The sequence below is a fragment of the Candoia aspera genome, chromosome 8, assembly GCF_035149785.1.
Source record: "Candoia aspera isolate rCanAsp1 chromosome 8, rCanAsp1.hap2, whole genome shotgun sequence".
Classification (NCBI taxonomy): Eukaryota; Metazoa; Chordata; class Lepidosauria; order Squamata; family Boidae; genus Candoia; species Candoia aspera.
The window spans coordinates 2687852-2706025 of record NC_086160.1 but is presented as its reverse complement, the minus strand read 5'-3'; the positions used below and the strand labels follow the sequence as shown (position 1 = coordinate 2706025).

The 18174-nt window shown below is 41.9% G+C and overlaps 1 protein-coding gene across 1 annotated transcript in view; it reads left to right on the top strand.

Moving 5' to 3' along the window:
- Nucleotides 1-834: 834 nt before the first annotated feature.
- BOD1L1 (biorientation of chromosomes in cell division 1 like 1) overlaps nucleotides 835-18174 on the top strand; it is a 44305-nt gene continuing 26965 nt past the window's right edge. The window contains exons 1-9 of the mRNA XM_063310392.1: nucleotides 835-1124; nucleotides 3723-3847; nucleotides 5324-5514; nucleotides 7069-7680; nucleotides 9175-9318; nucleotides 10490-10659; nucleotides 13193-13307; nucleotides 13443-13587; nucleotides 17536-17611. Of these exons, the coding sequence (XP_063166462.1) occupies nucleotides 864-1124; nucleotides 3723-3847; nucleotides 5324-5514; nucleotides 7069-7680; nucleotides 9175-9318; nucleotides 10490-10659; nucleotides 13193-13307; nucleotides 13443-13587; nucleotides 17536-17611 (1839 nt within the window). The 5' untranslated portion in view covers nucleotides 835-863. The remainder of the gene's footprint in view (nucleotides 1125-3722; nucleotides 3848-5323; nucleotides 5515-7068; nucleotides 7681-9174; nucleotides 9319-10489; nucleotides 10660-13192; nucleotides 13308-13442; nucleotides 13588-17535; nucleotides 17612-18174) is intronic.

The following is an 18174-nucleotide window of genomic DNA, read 5'->3' as shown; positions in this document are numbered from 1 at the left end:
AAGATGCGTGGACTTCAACTCCCAGAATTCAATTCTGAGAGTTGAAGTCCACACCTCTCAGAGCACCAAGGTTGAGAAACACTGCCATGGAGTAACGTTTGGCCACCCACATCTGACAGTCCCAGTAAGGATGAAACGGGCCATGTGGTGGCTCCTGATGGTCGATGTACCTGAGGAAAACAATGAAAAACAAGAGATTTAAGACAATTATAAAGAAAGATCCAGGGAATGCTTTTTGCAAACACGCACATAACCAAGAGAGAGAAGTCAGATCTGCTAGAGAAGGGAGCAAAGATGGTGTGACTAACGGAGAGGAACTGCCCAAAAATGAACACAAAACCCATAAGGCTAAGGCTGATCCCTGAACCAGAGCCAGTCATGTGTAGAGCAGCTGCTGGAAACCCACAAGGCAGCTGAGGTCTGTCCAGCGCAGCAGCTCCTGAGGGATGGGTGGGGATGGGGGCCGCGGCCCCACCTTCCGCCATGGAAATTTACTTTCAGCCCAGCCTACCTCGCGGGGTTGTTGTTGTAGGGAGGAAATGAAGGGAGGCCCTGATATGCTCGTTGAAGGAAAAGGAGAACTAACAAGTCCCGCTCGACCACTTCTACGATTCTGCCCCGGGGAGCCGACCTCGCAGGGCTGTTGTGGAACTCAGGAAAGGAAACCGCCTCCCCTCCCTCACCGGAAAAGCCGGAGGCCCACGTGACGCCGCAAGGGGCGTGGCTCTGGGACGGCCTCATCCGCGTTGTCAGGGCTTCTTCCGGCCATGGACACTCTGCTTCCGGGGTCGCGCGGGAGAAGGTGGAGCCTCCCCGCGGTCGCTGCTCGGGAACCAGCCGCTGAGGGAGACGCCGCCGCCATCATGTCCGGCAGTGGCGGCACCCTCGCCGCCGCGGCCCCCCCCGCCGCCGCCGCCGCCTCGCCGCCCGAGCAGCCGCCGCCGCCCCCGCCGCAGCCGCCGCCCCCGCCGCCGCCGCCGCCGCAGCCGCCGCCCCCGCCGCCGCCGGGGAGCTCCGCGGGCGCCGCCGAGCCCGAGCTGGTGTCGCTCATCCTGAACCGCCTCAAGAGCCAGGGCCTCTTCGACCAGTTCCGCCGCGACTGCCTGGCCGACGTGGACACCAAGGTGGGAAGGCTGCGGGCGGCGGCTCTCCCCCCGGGCCCGGCCGTCCCGGGGCCCGCCCCCTCCTCCTCTCCCTCCCGGTGCGCCCCCACTTCGCCGCCCGCCCGCCCCCCCCGTTTTGTCCCCTGTCCGAAAAAAGCGGGCCAAGGCCCGGCGGCCGTCCCGAGGGTCCGAGTCCTTCCCGGCGCCTGGGACTCGCTTAGGGGCGCCTCGCCCCGCAGCCGGGCAGGGAAGCCCCTGAGGAGGAGCCGCCTCCGTTAACCCGGTGCAGCAGAGGCCGCGTCCCGCGCGCGTCGGTGGCAGCGAAGCCGTCGGTCGCCCCAAAGCCTGGCCCTCCGCTCTGCGTGCCGCGCGGCTCGTTCCTCAAGGCGGCGGTCGCCCTTCCCGTGCCCAGAAGGCAGCCCCTGGGAGCTCCTGCCGGAGCAGCTCTGCTCTTGGCGAGGGTTCCTGCCGGCCGCGCGTGCCCATCCTGGTCTTGTTTGGCTGGCTGGCCGGCCGGGCAGAGGGCCGCCGCCGCCAGATACACCCTCAGGTGTTTTGCAAGCCTGAATAGGTACGGGCTGCAGGGGCGTTTCCTTTGGAAAAAGGAAGAGAAAACGTGTTGAACCGGACTGGGGTCCTTCTCTTGTCAACAGCAATCAGGTGCCTCTTCACAGGTGGGGTTCAAAGGGAGTGTCTTTTAGTGGTGTGACACCTCTGAACACGGAAGTTCTGCTTCCCTGACTTAGCAATACTTAATTTTGGAAGCGTTATTAATTGTATTTTAGGTTGGCTAAATGAGAGATGAAAGGAACGCGGTGGCGCTGCGGGTTAAACCGCTGAGCTTGCCGGTCGGAAGGTCGGCGGTTCGAATCCGCGTGACGGGGTGAGCTCCCGTTGCTAGTCCCAGCTCCTGCCAACCTAGCAGTTCGAAAACATGCCAATGTGAGTAGATCAATAGGTACCGCTTCGGCAGGCAGGTAACAGCGTTCCGTTTAGTCAGGCCGGCCACATGACCACGGAAGTGTCTACGGACAAACGCCGGCTCTTCGGCTTTGAAACGGAGATGAACGCCACCCCCTAGAGTCGGACACGACTGGACTTAATGTCAAGGGAAACTTTTACCTTTACTAAATGAGAGAGATGCATCCTGTAAGATTTACTTGTCTATGTTTTGCTATCTCTGACAGGCATAGACTCAACTGTCATTTCAGGAGCTGGATTGTCTTACATTTGGGTCATCAGAATTGGGCTTGGATGCCAGGTAGATAGATAAATTCTGGGCTTTATTAACAGAAAATAGGACAAAAGAGAGTAAGCTAAAAATCATTTTATCAGTTTTCTCATGCCCTTTTGCTAGATATGTTTGGACAACTTGCCTGCTGCCCTGATTTCTAGTTTCAATGTAATGCTGCCCTATTTTACAGACCAGCTTTTAGAACTAGTGAAAGATCCAAGTTATTTTAATGTATTCAGAACATTTTGTGTATACTAGTCTCTTCCAATGTATCACAAGCACCTACTTTATATAATTATATATTTCCAGTGTAATACCCACATGCTAGAATTCTATGTCTGATTCTAGCAACTTTTGGGAAGTGTTGTTATAAAATATATATAAGGCTCTCCTGGCCTTGGATGTTCAAGGTTAGATTACTAAGGGTGAAAAGTAGTAAATTTCAAAAGAACTGGTTTAAGTGATGAATTGATTTACTGTTTTGTGAACTATAAAAGCCTTGGTAACAATATAGTAGAAGGCCATTTGATGTTACTCTTTATTTTTCTTAATTTTAATATTTTTACATTGATTATAAACTGCCTTGTGAATCACCTCATACAGTAACTGGATAAAATATCTTACATATGATTTAGGATGTTTACCTACTGGGCAGGATTTTTGTTGGTATTATTAAAATCATGAAACTTGTGACTATCAAATACGTATTTACTATAAAGGAATAAGGACGGCAGACCTGCAAAGGGGAGATCAGATTGAATGCCCCCTTTAACAGATTCTCAGTACAATAGATCCATGATACCCTGTCTTTGTAAAAATAAGACTTTGGAGAAAAGATCTAGCTTTTTTCCCCAAGTAAATATAGCATTTGGCTTCTGATCACATTTTGCCTTTAGGGATCATTATTTTATTTTATATCCCGCTTTTATTATTTTTATAAATGACTCAAGGCGGCCAACATACCTAGTACTTGTTCCTCCTCCTATTTTCCCCACAACAACAACCCTGTGAGGTGGGTTGGGCTGAGAGAGAGCGACTGGCCCGAAGTCACCCAGCCGGCTTTCAGGCCTAAGGCGGGACTAGAACTCACAGTCTCTGGTTTCGAGCCTGTTGCCTTAACCACTAGACCAAACTGGCTCTCATTAAGATATTGGGACGATTGGTAATTGAAATATTTGCCTCAGTTTTTCAAAACTTTTGGCAATGAAGTTTTTTAAAAATACGTTTTAAAAATCTGCAGTCTTTTCCCCCTACTAAGTAAATTTGGAAGTATTGTATATTCCCTCCACTGTTGCTGAATTACTTTAAGCTAAGGATCTTAAATTGTTTTTCTCCACTGGTGGGAATGTGAAGGAGGCTTCACAAGGTATCTGTTTCCCTTTTAGCCTGCGTATCAGAATCTAAGGCAGCGGGTGGACAACTTTGTTTCCAACCATCTAGCAACTCATACATGGAGTCCTCACTTGAACAAGAACCAACTAAGAAATAATATCAGGCAGCAGGTTCTTAAGTAAGTTTCACAAATTGTCCTTATCTATGGCTCTGTGATAAACTGGTTTGACTGGAAATATGCAAGATAGAAATTTGATACATACGTAAATGTTTGGAAGACCCTATAGTAGTTAGGGTCCAAAGAACTACTAACTTTCTTAGTTTGAAGTTCAGCGTGGATGTGTGAGGCTGCTATTCAAAATAGCCTATAGAAGTTGGTAAGGACTGAGTTCAGTGCTATCCACCGTAGCAAATACATTTCATGTATCCATTCATGCATCAGACTTAACATTATGTGAATATGGGAGATTCAGGTAGACTGTCAGCTTTGAAGTATCAAGTCTAGGTATTAACATGGTTGAAAGAAGTTAATATTGCCCTTCAAGTTTTTAATCGTGTGGGTTTTTTTCCTTCTGAATAACTGACTTTTCACCTTGACTCATTCTTACAAATGAAAGCTTTTGGAGGTAAATAGGAATAAGGCAAAGATGAGTATTTAAACAATTTGCAAGATTGTAGTATAGTACCGCTGGTGAATAAAAACTGAAATGTGATTAGAGCTATTTATAGAATTTTTAATAACTGAGCATTCATTTGTATCAATCTATATTGTTAAATTGATTTTTTTGAAGTAACTATGGGTTTTTATCGTGTGATTTTTATGATCTTTATTAACTTGCTTTTTTACTTGAAAAGTTGTAATACGCAGTACATGATCTCACTGATGCTGAAACAGTACTTAAAGGACACGTTACATGTCAGAGTTTTAGAAAAGCAACAGTAATGCCTTAGCTGGGACCTGAAAATCCATGAGAATTAATTACTGAGTCTGAGCTTTATCTGTATTATTTCTGCATTCAATTTGCATAAAGGCTTATTTGTTGGAACCATTCAACTATCATTCCTGTGTGATGAAAACAGACCGCCTTGTCAACTGCTCTGGAAAGAAAGTCATTTTTATTTGTGATGCCTCAGTCTTAGTGATTTAAGGAAATGCAGTTATAATAAGCATATCTCTTTTTCAAAAAATCTTCATGTGAAAGAAAATATGCAATATTTTCTCACAAAGAAAAAGAGGGGAGAACATGCAAAAAAATGCAGTGTGAAATGCTCCTTCTCTGTAAAATTCACCTTTTTTTCATCCTGGATCCATCCTGGATCCATTTTTAATTGTCTGTTTTAAGTTTGGTTGTATTTTGTACCACATTATATTTTAAAGGTAAATTTAGTTAATGTAAAGTTGAAGAATTACTGATTTTATAAAACCAGGATTTAAATTGTCATAATTTAAATTGATCTATCTTGATGATTTGAATCCCATCCTTACTGTAGCATTGTTTTTCCCAGGATATCTGGGAGTCCTCTTAACTTCTTTATTATTCTCTCTCGTGATATATGCAAATAATGATTCCAGCCTGTCTTATATTGATTGTGTTAAAGTAATTGTGTTAGGAAAATTTCCTACATAAGAAGTTACGCTGTCATCTCATTTCAGATCTGGAATGTTAGAATCTGGAATTGACAGAATCATTTCTCAAGTTGTGGACCCAAAGATCAACCACATATTCAGGCCACAGGTAGAAAAGGCTGTCCATGAGTTTTTAGCCACACTGAGTCACCAAGAAGAAACCAGTCCCAGTACTGCCCTGCCTGAGGAGAAATTAGATGCTTCTGTTTTGCTGCAAGGTATTTTTTTTTCCCTCTTGACAAAACGAATGTGCTTTTAACCTTTGAGTTACACCAGTTACGGAGCGGTGAATGCAAGGAAGCAAGAGCTGAAGTAATGCCTCCTAATCACAGACCTACATTCATATGGTGTCATTGAGACCAATTTCCAAATTAGTATACTAAAGAGAAAATAACTTCTTTATCAACAGAAGCTTTGATATTACCTCTTTGAAGGCATCCCAACATAGAGCTAATTACAGCTGTCTGGTCTGGATATAGATATAGCTAGGCTCATTTTCTGGAAATGGCCTCACAACTGAAAACTGTTGTTTATAGAAAGGTACTCCCAGCTTCTCCCATTATCTGAATTTTCGGAGTCAAACGGCAAGCTTCTCTTTTCGGAATGGGTATCTTTCCAATATTATTAGCATCCTTCCTTTCTTTTTCATCAGATTCTGTACCAAAAGCATTTCTCCTTTGTCTGGATTAAATTCCAGTGTATCCATCCCAAAATTCTAAAGTCTCACAGGGATTAGGATATGGAAGATCCAAGTAAAGCTCTTTATCACCCATTAACTATTGATACTGCAGTTCAAGCTGACGAGGACTGCATTTAGGATATTGAAATTACTGAGGTTCAGGATCAGTCAGCAAGATTTAGCCATGGGAGGGTAACGGGGCAGAGTGGAAGATAGGCAAAAAAAAAATATCTTCAAGTGTCTTTCCAGTATTTGTTGCCCTTGTCTTCCACCAGCATCACTGTTACATAGTAGTCACTCCCTTCTGAGGAATTTTGTTCAATCTTATTAATATTCCTTCCCAAACATATTAAGGTTTGCACCTGATGTTGCACCGCTCTGACCAGCCTTATCTCCAAGCTAGCTAGAATGGTCTCTGTTGTAGTATTGGAGACTTCAGAAATAATGTTCTTGGGGACTTTCAACATCTGTTGTCAAGGCTAACTCAGAACTTCAGTGCCTCCATGACAGTCATAAGGCTCTTTTGATATGTTACAGGACTAACACATTAAGGGGGGCATACACTTGTTCTGAAAACAATTGCTAATAGTCTCGTGCTTTCTAGTAAGATTTGGAGCTGTAGCCACCTCACCTGCTTGTAAGATATTGTTAGGAAGATCTGCCTCCAGAGACATAGGCATCGGGAAGATTCTTGACTGCTCTGGGAAATTTTCCACGTCACAGGGCTTATGGTTCTGTCGAAGCTCTAGTGTGGCTATGGGGGGGATATGAGATGAGCAAGTGACAGAAATCTTGGCACAAAGTTGACCAAACACAGGTTAGAGCACATTATCTCAGGACAGTGAGAGCAATAAAGAAAGCTTTCTTGACAGCCCCCTGCCACCACTGCATCCTTGAGTTATTGCACCTAGCAGAGTTATTGCACGTGGCTTACTGTCACAAATGGAATGTTAGTGTTTAAGGGTGTGCCAGAGTGCCCAGTTTGGACCACACTGGGCACTCTGAACCAAGAGATTCTTTTTTGGTTTAGCTTCTTCAGCACGCATACAGTACCTTATACTAATAATTGTTCTTACCGTGCTCTTATTTGAAGGTGTTCCTGCTGTCACTCCAAACGTGAACGTGGCTAATGATGCTCTGTCTATTTTGGAGACCATAACATCTCTAAACCAAGAAGCCAGTGCTGCCAGGGCCTCTACAGAAGCCACGCATGCCAAGACCAGCGAGAGATGCTCAAAGAAGCTCCTGTCTCAGCAGAGTTTGGATGGCGGCCTTGAGAGAGACCGGAATGCAGAAGAGCTTCTTGATGGAGAAAAAATGCCTTGTAACTCTACAGGAGAAAACTTCGAACTAGTAGCAAACTGTGAAGATGTAAATAATTCATTTTCTTCAAGTGAAGAAGGAAAAACTGCATCAAAAGAAGCTAGCAGTTCACTCAATCCAAGCAAGGAAATTTTTCAGGAAAGTGATGAACAAAAAATTAAACTGTTGGATAAATGTGATAGAAAACCAGAAAGCTTGGAGAAAGGAGAAAAGAAAAAAGAAAAGAAAGAAAAATCTGACAAAAAATTGGACTTCTTGAAAAGAAGTGATGATGTAAAAGCAAAAGAAGAAAAGACAATGAAAGATAAAGAGATAGAGGTGATAAAACATTTAGCTCTGGAAAAGAACACAAGTAAGAACAAAAACGAAAGCACAAAAGAAGGTATAAAATCATCGGGGTTTATTCATTATGAACGGACTAGAACAAATGGAAAGGAGGTTTTGATTTCTTTAGAAAGTTTTGATATGGGTGAACAGATACGGCACTACATTTTATTGGTTGACTATGTACATTTAGAATGGTGCTGGGTTTTTTTTTACCTGCAGTGTGATAATTTTCTAAAGATTTTAGCTTACTGGACTTAGAGAATATTTCAGAATTTAAATTATTTTATAAAAGTGAACATAGCAGTTGGCTAGGTAATCGTAAATACCACCCAGAGTCCCCTGATGGGAGGAAATGGGCAGGGACAAATTAGATAAACAAATGTTCTGATGGTTTTTTGTTTTTTAGTATCTTTGTATTTTGTTTCCATAGTTTATAATAGCCCATGTTTTGGATTTTTAAAACAGAACTGTTCCTTTTTACTCTTCTCTATTACCCTGTGTACTATTTGTGAAAGGAGACATTGTCACATAAGTTTTCAGCCAATTTTCCTTCAGATTTTTTTAAATAATCTGTCATTTTCACATTGCATTTTGAGATTCTTACTCTTGTGTTCTCATTCAGGACCTTTTATTTTTCACTTTATGTTGTTCTGGATTTCACTTCTTTATGTGCCAGGAATCTTTACTATAGGATAGCTTTTTACACTTGCATGTTTTGGCTGTTTCATCATTTAACAATCTTTCCAAAATACATTAATTTTTCACAGAAGATACTCTAAAACTCTTCCATGTGTCTTACTCAGTTTTGATTACTGTTAGGTCCTCTTTCTTAATACTCCTTTATCCCATCTAAAGCAATTACATCTCTTCCTCTGTGACACATCTCCTTTTTTTGCTAAATTTCTTATCCTGTGTTCTCTTTTCGTAGGTATTCTGTTAAAATCTTAGCACTTCTTTTTTTTTTTAATCTCTTGTTACATATATTTTTAGGAAGCTGGTTGTCTTTTAGCGTAGCCTTCTTCAGTCTGGCGTCCTCCTGGTATCATGGGATGTCAGAAGCTGCAGTTCCGAATGGATGCAGCTAATGGCTGCGCTTTCTGAGAATTCTGAGGAATTGGAATCTCGGGGTGCCTGGAGGGTACCAGACTGGGGAATGGAAGCCAGAATCCTGGCATCTCCGCAAGGAGGAAGAGCCTCAGTGACCATTCCTAGGACAGAATTTTCCTATTTCTATCTTTCAGTTGTTTCTTTATTTTCAGATGTTTATTTTTCAGATATAAATGAAAGTGAAATACAATGAAGCCAAGGCTTCACTGTATTTCTTTTTTTAAAAACCTCATGCTGGAAAGCTGCTTAATGAGTTTCTTTTTACACACACGCGCACCTTTTGCAGACTAGTGGAGAGAGACTCCTAAAGGTCATTCTCTTCCACAGCACTTTGGAAGGTGGGTAGTGCCAGGCACGCGTGGAAGCTATTTCCAGTCACGTGTGGGACGTTCTGGATTCTGGATCATACTTTAAATCATCTCTCTCTTTCCTTCTAAACCAGTGTTGGATGATTCTGATGTGGACATACTGAGTGATCTTACTGTTAGCTCTGTGCATACCAGTGATCTTTCTTCCTTTGAAGAAGACAGTGAAGAAGACATTGTGCTTTCTGACAGCACAGAAGAAGGAGAAATCGTTTCTGATGGTAAAGTAATCTTGAGCTTTGGCTGGCGAGAAGACTAAAAGAATGAACATGCTTTTCCTTAAATACAACTCCTTTGTACACTTTGATACTGCTAGCTGGAGCAGCTGAATATTACATACATTCATTGCTGATGTACCACTTAAGTGCAACAAATAAGTACAGTTCTTCACCCCTTGAGGGTGTCTCTGAAATGGATTAAAATTAACTTGGATGTACTTCCAAATGCTGTGCATGGGCACAGAATCCAAGCAAAGATTGGTGGGGAAACTCCCAGGCGAGACAAGGCATAAACAGGAGGCAAGGCCTCTTGCCTTAACAGCAGTAAGCCTGAATCTGTCCATTCTCATGTATTTAGATACCACTGAGATGAAAAATGTTATTCCAGAATATATTTGTTGTTTAATACGATGTATTGTTTCTCATTAACTACAAACCATGAGTAGGCTCTCATTTAGCAGAGCTCATTTTGTGTTTAATAGGTCTCAAGCGTGCTACACCATAGTGTCCGTTATTCATAAGAATAGAGTCAGTTTGTTAATTTATATTGAATGGTCAGTTGAAAGATTTCAGTATTTTAAGTTCAGAAAACTGCATTCAAATGCTAAACTGTTTGATTGCTTTCATCTGCACCATCTATTTGGGTTATCATTCTTGAACGCTAAAAGGATATATTCTGTGCTTTTACCGACTCTGATATGAATATCCAATTCATAGTTTTCCTCGTAACAATCATAGCTGGGGCTGTCAGAGAACATATCAGACAATATGCAATATTGCAATATTACAGTTTCCAGAGTCGTTTGGTAACAACTGTAACTGAATTTATTCTGATATCTAGTTCTGGACTTACCCTAATAGTTGGGTAGTAAAGTACTGTTGGATTTTTAACATATTATTTCTTTCAATGTTATTTTTATTATGAATAGATGAAGGAAAGGTAAGGCTAGGATCCAGAAATGCCAACATTTTTTTTTTGCTTTTGGATAGGGAGATGGTTTTTCACTTCCAGCTGCAGTCCTTCTGCTCATCGACATCAGCTTTGATGGAGGGTTTGTTTGAGAAGTGTGCTTCGTCTGCTTTGAGGGCGCTATCTGGTTCTTTGGATCTCAGTCTAAATCTAAATTAAAAATGAACTTTTCCTCAAACTTTTATTTTCTCAACTTTTATCTAGACGAGGAAGATGAATGCAGCCAGATTAAGGCAAAACCAGAGGCAGATGGGACAAATGATAAAAAAATGAAATCTGGACGACACGCTTATGTCCACAAGCCGTATCTTTACTCCAAGTATTACAGTGATTCAGATGATGAAAGGACAGTGGAGCAACGTCGCCAGTCGGTGGTAAGCTGAGCTGCTCTTTTACTTTCTTTCCTTAATGACTGATAGTTTCTCTGGATGAGTGACGCTCTGAAAAACTTCTTCCAGCGTCACCTGGTCACTTATGAACCAGCAAGTGCCCCATGCTCCAGGCTGAACGTTCTGGGTCACAAAAGTACTTGTCTGTTTTTCTTATGAATATCAACTTCTCGAAGACTGGCAGGGAAAGTTTTGTGCACATGCAATGTTACATATGCTGCATGCAATCCAGGAAGCCAAGATTCCCTTATTCTAACTATGAAACAGTTTATATAGATGCATATCTTGTTGGCAAAATTTAAAGCAAGAACAAAAAGTGCCTTTTCTCCTCCTAATTTTTATATATTGCTGCTACTGTAGCACTTATTGTTACCTCTTAAATTGAAAGAAAGGATTAAGGGCGTCTCCATGGGTGCCCTGTTGCTATCTCTGTGATCTCGCACCAGAAAAATTCCTGGTTCTCTCTGCCCTGGGCTATATGGAACCTCATTCTTCCCTGGCTCATTTCATCCGAAGTGGGGGACGGATGGATAGGAACTCACTTCTGTATATTGATTTCTCTCATTGTACAAAGATACAATTCTTGTACCCCACATTTGTGTTGCTTTTAAGATAGTTTTAGTCTGGGTTGTTGTGTGGTTTTAGGTTTTTTCTGTTTTTATGTATTTTTTGCTGCTGTATGCTGCCCAGAATCCACTGGAGTTGGGCTGCTATAACAAATATGAATGAATGAATGAATGAATGGTTAGGAGTGTAGTTATTAAAAGTTGCAGCTGCAGCTTTCAGGCACTTTGTACCACATAGAATGGATTGTAGTAGTTGGGATGTAGCCCAGCCATGGACAGTCATCACCACACCCAGCTAGTTGAGAAGGACTTGGATGATGCACCAGATACAATTGCTCCTCTGTGTAGATGCCCCCTGCAAATCAAGTGACAGCTGAGGATCCAAGAGTAGTCTCAGACTGCAAACCTCTCTTTTGGGCTGAGAACAAACCTGCCCAAAATTCACTGAACCTAATTCCCAAGTCCAGGATTTCATTTTGCCACTAGCCTTTGTGTTATTAGAATTCACACTCTACATGCGGCTACCCTTGAAGAGTATCCAGAAGCTTCAGCCGGTCCAGAATGCGGCCGCACGGGCTATTTGTGGCGCCCCCAGAAGGGCGCATGTAACACCACTGCTGCGTGAGCTGCATTGGGTGCCAGTCTGCTTCCGGGTCCAGTTCAAGGTGTTGGTTATCACCTTTAAAGCCCTACATGGCATGGGGCCAGGTTACCTGAGGGACCGCCTCTTCCCCATAACATCGACCCGCCCCACCCGATGGTGCAGAGAGGACCTGCTGCGGACCCCGTCCATAAGAGAATTCCATCTAGCGGGGTCCAGGAGGCGGGCCTTCTCTTCAGTGGTGCCTGCCCTTTGGAACATCCTTCCCCTGGAGGTGAGGCTAGCCCCATCGTTCCTGGCCTTCCGGAGAAGCTTGGAGACCTGGCTCTGCCACCTGGCCTGGGGCATTTGTGGACGTTGAACGCAATGGGAAATAGATGGAATTCCATGGGTCAGTGGCCTCAGTGTTGAACAGTAGTCCTCCAGCAGATCTAGACTCAGTCTGACAGGGAGGGCCAGATCCACTGCAAAACAAGATCCCTGCCAGGCAGTCTAGAATGATGCTATGGTGAATGGTATCGAATAGTTCTAGGAAATCCAAGCCACCTGACAAGCCCTCCCCTTTCCCAGCTAGTTTCTGGCATGGGTCACTCATCAAGATGATCACAGCAGTTTTATTATTGTTTCCCAGCCAAATAGAACTGAGTCTAGATAATCGGTATCATGCAGCTGGTTCTTTTCAGTGGCTGAGCTGCCAACACTTCTTGACTTTCTTTTAACAAGTAAAAAAAGTAGCCCAGAAAAGATGAAGCCTGGCTGTTCTTTTGGAGCCCAGAAAAACTTTACCATTGATTGATCTGTTGCCTGGGTTTAGATGGCACGTGGAGTCATGCTAAGTTAAATGATCACTGTGGGCTGTTTCTTTTAACCATGAACTGTAGCCCATTGTTCACTAAGCCCAACCACAATATGACTTCACATACTTGGTGACAGGGACAGGAAAGATGCTCCGGGGAATGCAGTCTCAAATAACCAGCTGGAGGAGACTGTGTGTCAGGTAACTTGACTCCAAGCTGCTTAGGAGGATAAAGATTAAAGCTAGCATATCCTACTGGATCTTGCAGACCTTCAAACGTTGCAGAAGAACAATTCCCAGCATCCTTCAGCACTGGCTGTACTGAATGAAGCTGCCAGGAATTGTAGTTGGGCGACATCTGGAGAGCCACGGGAGGGAAGTGCATGGTCTGTGTTGCTTTCTGACACTACCAGGATCCAGCTGATAAAGTGCTGCTTCACGTGGGCTCATAACTTCAGGAAAGTTAATAAAGGGCAGCTGTTGGACAAGGCAACTGAAAGCCTATTCATGTCTTACTCTGGATTACTCCCTTTCCCACACTGTTTGTATCTTCAGGCTCGAGAAAAGGAAGAAAGGCTCTTGAGGAGACAGCTTAACAGAGAAAAACTTGAAGAAAAGAGGAAACAGAAGGCTGCAGAAAAAATAAAATCTCTGAAAACTGGCAGTCAAGGTACTGAGTTTTACTTTACGCCAACCTTTCTTGCATTGCTTTACTACTAGATGCATTTTCGGCAGAACAGTGGAAGCCTCCTTTATTCTGAAACCATGAGATAGTGCAGCTTGAGATTTTCCTGTATCATTTTAGGTAAAAGCATCCAAAATTTGGAAGACCCTTCAGGAAGAGGCCTTGATCTAAAAGTTGGTGGTGCCAGCATTAAGGATGTGCTCAAAGAACAAAGGTTTTTGGAAAAGAAAGTAGCCCTAAGCAGGAAAAGAAAAAGAGAGTCAAGGTACACCTTCATTTTCTTTTACAATAAAGTTGAATTACATTAGTATTTGCATATTACAAAGCTAACTTGCTATTTCCAGGTAGTAATCACTGAATGTATGCTTTGCTTATGTGATTAAAAGAAGTCAGTCAATCAATTACTTTGTTATAGGTCACAGACTCAACATACATATTAGAAAAGTTAAATTCAATAAATTAAGATAGCAAGATAAAAGAGTAAAGAAAAATACTATATAATAAAATAGGGTAAGAACAATGTAACACTCTAGTGCTTTATGCAGTACCTACTCTATGTACTACAACCAAGAAATCAGCCCAAAATTAATTTGCCATTAATAATGAACGGATTCTGCAGTCTACAAATGCACATTTTGCAAGGTATTTGATTGGTAGAGAACAGCAAATATTTGGATATAGCACATAATGTCCCTAATGAGGTCAGTAAAACAATTAGGGTGTAACTATGAGGTAATGGGACAGGACCACAAAGACAATGGGGTTTTGAAAGAGCAAAGAGGCAATTATTCCACAAACAGAGTTTCTTTCTAGGGAGTTACTTTCTTTGGCTTTCCCAGAGTTCTGCTCACTTCCCAGGATCTCCTAGTTTATCACCTTCTTTGGCCTTCTAAATGTTTATGGCGGAGCTGACAGTTTAGTTTCCCTGAGAAAGTGTATTTCTGAAGGGGATAATTGCCTAATCTGACATCATATAACTGAGCTGGCATTCGTTTTCATTTTATTATAATTTTACTAAAAAATTATATTGAATTATTTACTAAATTTACTAAAAAATTATATTGAAATAAAGAAGTAAAAGTAAAAAAGATAAACAGTAAACAGTAATTTACATAGAAAGTAAAAAAAGATAACGGTGTGAAAAATAGTGTAAGTAAAAGAAAAAAATGATATATAAAGAAGTGATGTCTGATCTTCTTTGCAGCAGTTGCTAATGAACTAATTATTTTTTCTTGATCTATAAGGTTACATCATGCTTCCCTCCTTCCCATATTCAGCCCTTTTTAATCAGCAAATCCATAAATCACCAGTTCATTTTTTTCCGTTTTCAGCAAAAAGTCCACAAGAGGTTTCCAGTCTTTAGCAAAAGTACTTATTGTCTTATCCCTGATCAAACAGGTCAGTTTTGCCATTTCTGCTAATTCCATCATCTTGACGATCCATTCTTCCATTGTAGGTATTTCAGTATTTTTCCACCTTTGTGCAAATAATCTCACTAGCTATCATTTGTTTTCCATGGGAAGATGTATTTGGATTGGGGTCTTTCAGCTTGACCCCCCTGAAATTCTCTTTCAGCCCATTTTTTGGTCCCCTGGAAGTTTATCATTAGATGGGGTAATTCTCCTTTATCTCTTAAAATTGGTTGTACACCTCTCCAGAAGGGCTCCTTGAAGAAATGAATGGAGCTTGCTTCACTAAAGATCCTTAAGCATCACAAAAGGGATGCTGAACGTGAGCAGCATTGTGTCAGTTACAGCAGAAAAGCTCTAGTGCCTGTATGGACTTTAATTTTTGCCTGCCCAGCTGGGCCAACCAACTCAGCGGCAGCTAACAGGCCACTTGAGGCAGGGCAGGAAGAAAATCTCTCTTGCCCACCTGGTGCTATGGGTCCTTGTCAACCTCAACACTTCCACACTGTATGTAGGAACTCAATTTAGTGTCCAGCCACCAAGATAGCCAGGAGCTCCTGAGATGGTTATCTTCTGCCTCCAGCTAAGTTGTAATTCCCTGGAGGAGGCCCCCTGAACATGGCTTTTCCCAATTCTTCCGAATGAAGTTAAGTGAGCCTGTATATCCTTGCATGTCCCATATTTTTTTCTGACTTTAGAGTGGAAACCAGCAAGAAAATGTGCTTGTATCTTTAATAGTAATGATTAACAATTTAAAAAATAGTGTTCTGCATATGTAGGCTTTACATTTCTGCAGCAGATCATTATTTGTTAGTGTGCTAAAAGCAAATTGTGATTCTTTGATCACAAGAGCAAATTCAGCCTCCAACAGTCTGAATCAATGATTAAACAATTAATTAATCAGAGTTAGTTTGTCAGCAAATATGCAATTTATGGTGAACTGTCTTTGCAATCCATGCAGTTTGGTGTCCAACAGAGTTCAGGAAAAGCTCTGTGTAAACGATGCTTTCTGATCTCCAAGTCTACCAGAAAAGATGAATCAAGTATCATTTTGTTATTCCCATATAAAGATGATTTAAAAGCCAGACCATTTCCCACAATTTCCCAAGTGACCTATCAATCTGAAGGAAATGTTTATTTGTTATTAACATAGGAATACTTCTTAAGTACATGAATCAAACAAGGGACAATATTAGTTTTAATTACGTTAGTTTTACCCCACAAGCTTAAAGGAATTTTGACCCCTCTATTAACATCCAGTTCAAACCTTTCTAAAAGTTTCAACGTATTTATTGCCACTGTACCAGTAATGTGTATTTGGTACTCCCTTTATGCACTTAGGGAGGGAGATAGAGTACTGGTCCGAAATTGCCGAAATTTAATCAGCATGCAAAAATCATTTATACTCACACCCCGCCAATGTATTACACTTAATGTCTAAAGATTGCCATACTGTGGTGGATCGAATTAAATAGCAAGGGCAAAAGTGGGCAGCCCTGCTGAGTGTGTAATCGTTCAGTTTGTTATACCTCTGGCACCGGGTTGCAAATAATAAATCTCAATCCACTAAACAAATTCCCATGGAAAGCCATATGTCACCACTTGCTTTAACAATTTATTAATCCATAGCAAATCAAAGGTTTTTCTGCATCTAAATACTAGTACAGCAGAGTTCATTCTGTCTTTGGTTATAGCCTATATATCAAGAAATAACCGTAAATTGTCTGATGCCTCACCATTTTTGATAAATCCTGACCGGGAAGGGTGAGTTATATATGCGGGTGTCTAGCCAGCATGGTAGTTAAGACCTTAGTATCCACATTAATTAATGAAATAGGCTATAACTATACATATGCGTGATGATGATGATGATGATGATGATGACGATGATGATAATTTACCATCCTTCAAATATTTATGATACACCTCCAAAAGCAAAGGATGCAACAAACCTGCAAATGCCACTGCAAAGCCATCTAGGCCAATTGTATGGAATCTAATGGCTCCTGGAGGGACGGGTGAGTCCTGAGCAAGGTCACCCTCCTAATGAATCTACAACTTCTGCGGGTTGTTTGGGAAACAGCAACATGCGAAGAAATGTGTGGAGCAGACGTGTGCGGTCTTCCGCTGAGCTTGTATGGCAGAGAGCAAGACTGAGCAGAAGCAGCTGGCATTCGTAGAATTGTTTAGTCAGCTCTTAAGACCCTCAAGTTTCAAACAGGCATGTTTGAATTCAGGGAGATTCTTTTCCTCCGCTTTCCCAGTCCAGGTGGAAAATGGACTCTTTCCAAAAGTGAAGAAGCAAAATTACTGGATTTTGTTTCCTTTCCACAGTTGTTTGAATCCTAGCTGTTTTCTAGTGGACCAGAGTAGAGCCTTGCCCTTGAGATTCCAGATCTGTTACCACCACCGCATGTATGCCTCCCTGCTCTCCATAGTGCTTCCAGTCTATCCAATAAGTTGTTTTCCTATAGACGTCATTTCTGTCTTGCCGTGGACCTCAGTAGCTCCGTTCTTCAGGATGCAGCCTTTCATTCCTCCCTTCCTGGTCCCAACAGCTCTCAGTTAGGAATGTCCTCCTCGTCCACAGGAAGAAGAGGAGCTATGGATGCTGTGAATTCGACCTCTTTACGATCTCACTTTTGTCTTAGCTACGACCGTCTTAGCAGAAGGTGCAAGACAATAGATCTGACAGATCGTTAGCCAATTACTTTAATTAAATATTGAATTAATTAATTAAAAAGCAAATTATATTTCTACTGAAAACAGTTGCCTTCAATAATTTCATCCTCTCATACTTTTAGACATGATGAAGAGGGCAGGAAGAAAAAATTTGAACAGCCTGAGGAAGAGTTTGGAGAATCTGAAAAGATACATGAAGTAAGTCTTAATTTTTCAAAAAGCTTTAAAACTCTTGCTGTTTAAAATTGTTCATTTGGTGAATGCCTTCTAAAGTGGATGTTGTTTGTGATTCTTAACTAAAGCATCTGTTTCTGTGTGAGCTTTTGCTGACGCGTGGCATTTGCAGAGCCAGTGGGAGACCTGCATTCTTTGGTCAAGGGGGGATGAAAGGGATTCATGTGAAGGTGAAGCCTTCTCCAGGGGGACGTGCCAGAAATGAATGAAATAAATGAAGTGAGCTCTGTTAATGATCTACTTCTGACTGCTTTGAATTATATAGTAAATCTCTATTCTAGAAAAGCAATTGATTAATTCAGTTTGCCCTCCTTTTCCTATTAAATGCAAAGACCATCATTATTAATTGTTGAGCTAGAAGTTTATTAAGTGCTTGTACTTGTTTGGAAGAAAAAATAATTATCACTTTGAATAGATGCATCATTAACCATTCTTCCAATTAAAACGAAGAATTGCAATTACAAAAGGAACACGGGTTGGATTCAAATTTCTTTCGAGAAGTTTTTGGTTAGATCAGGGAGTTTCTA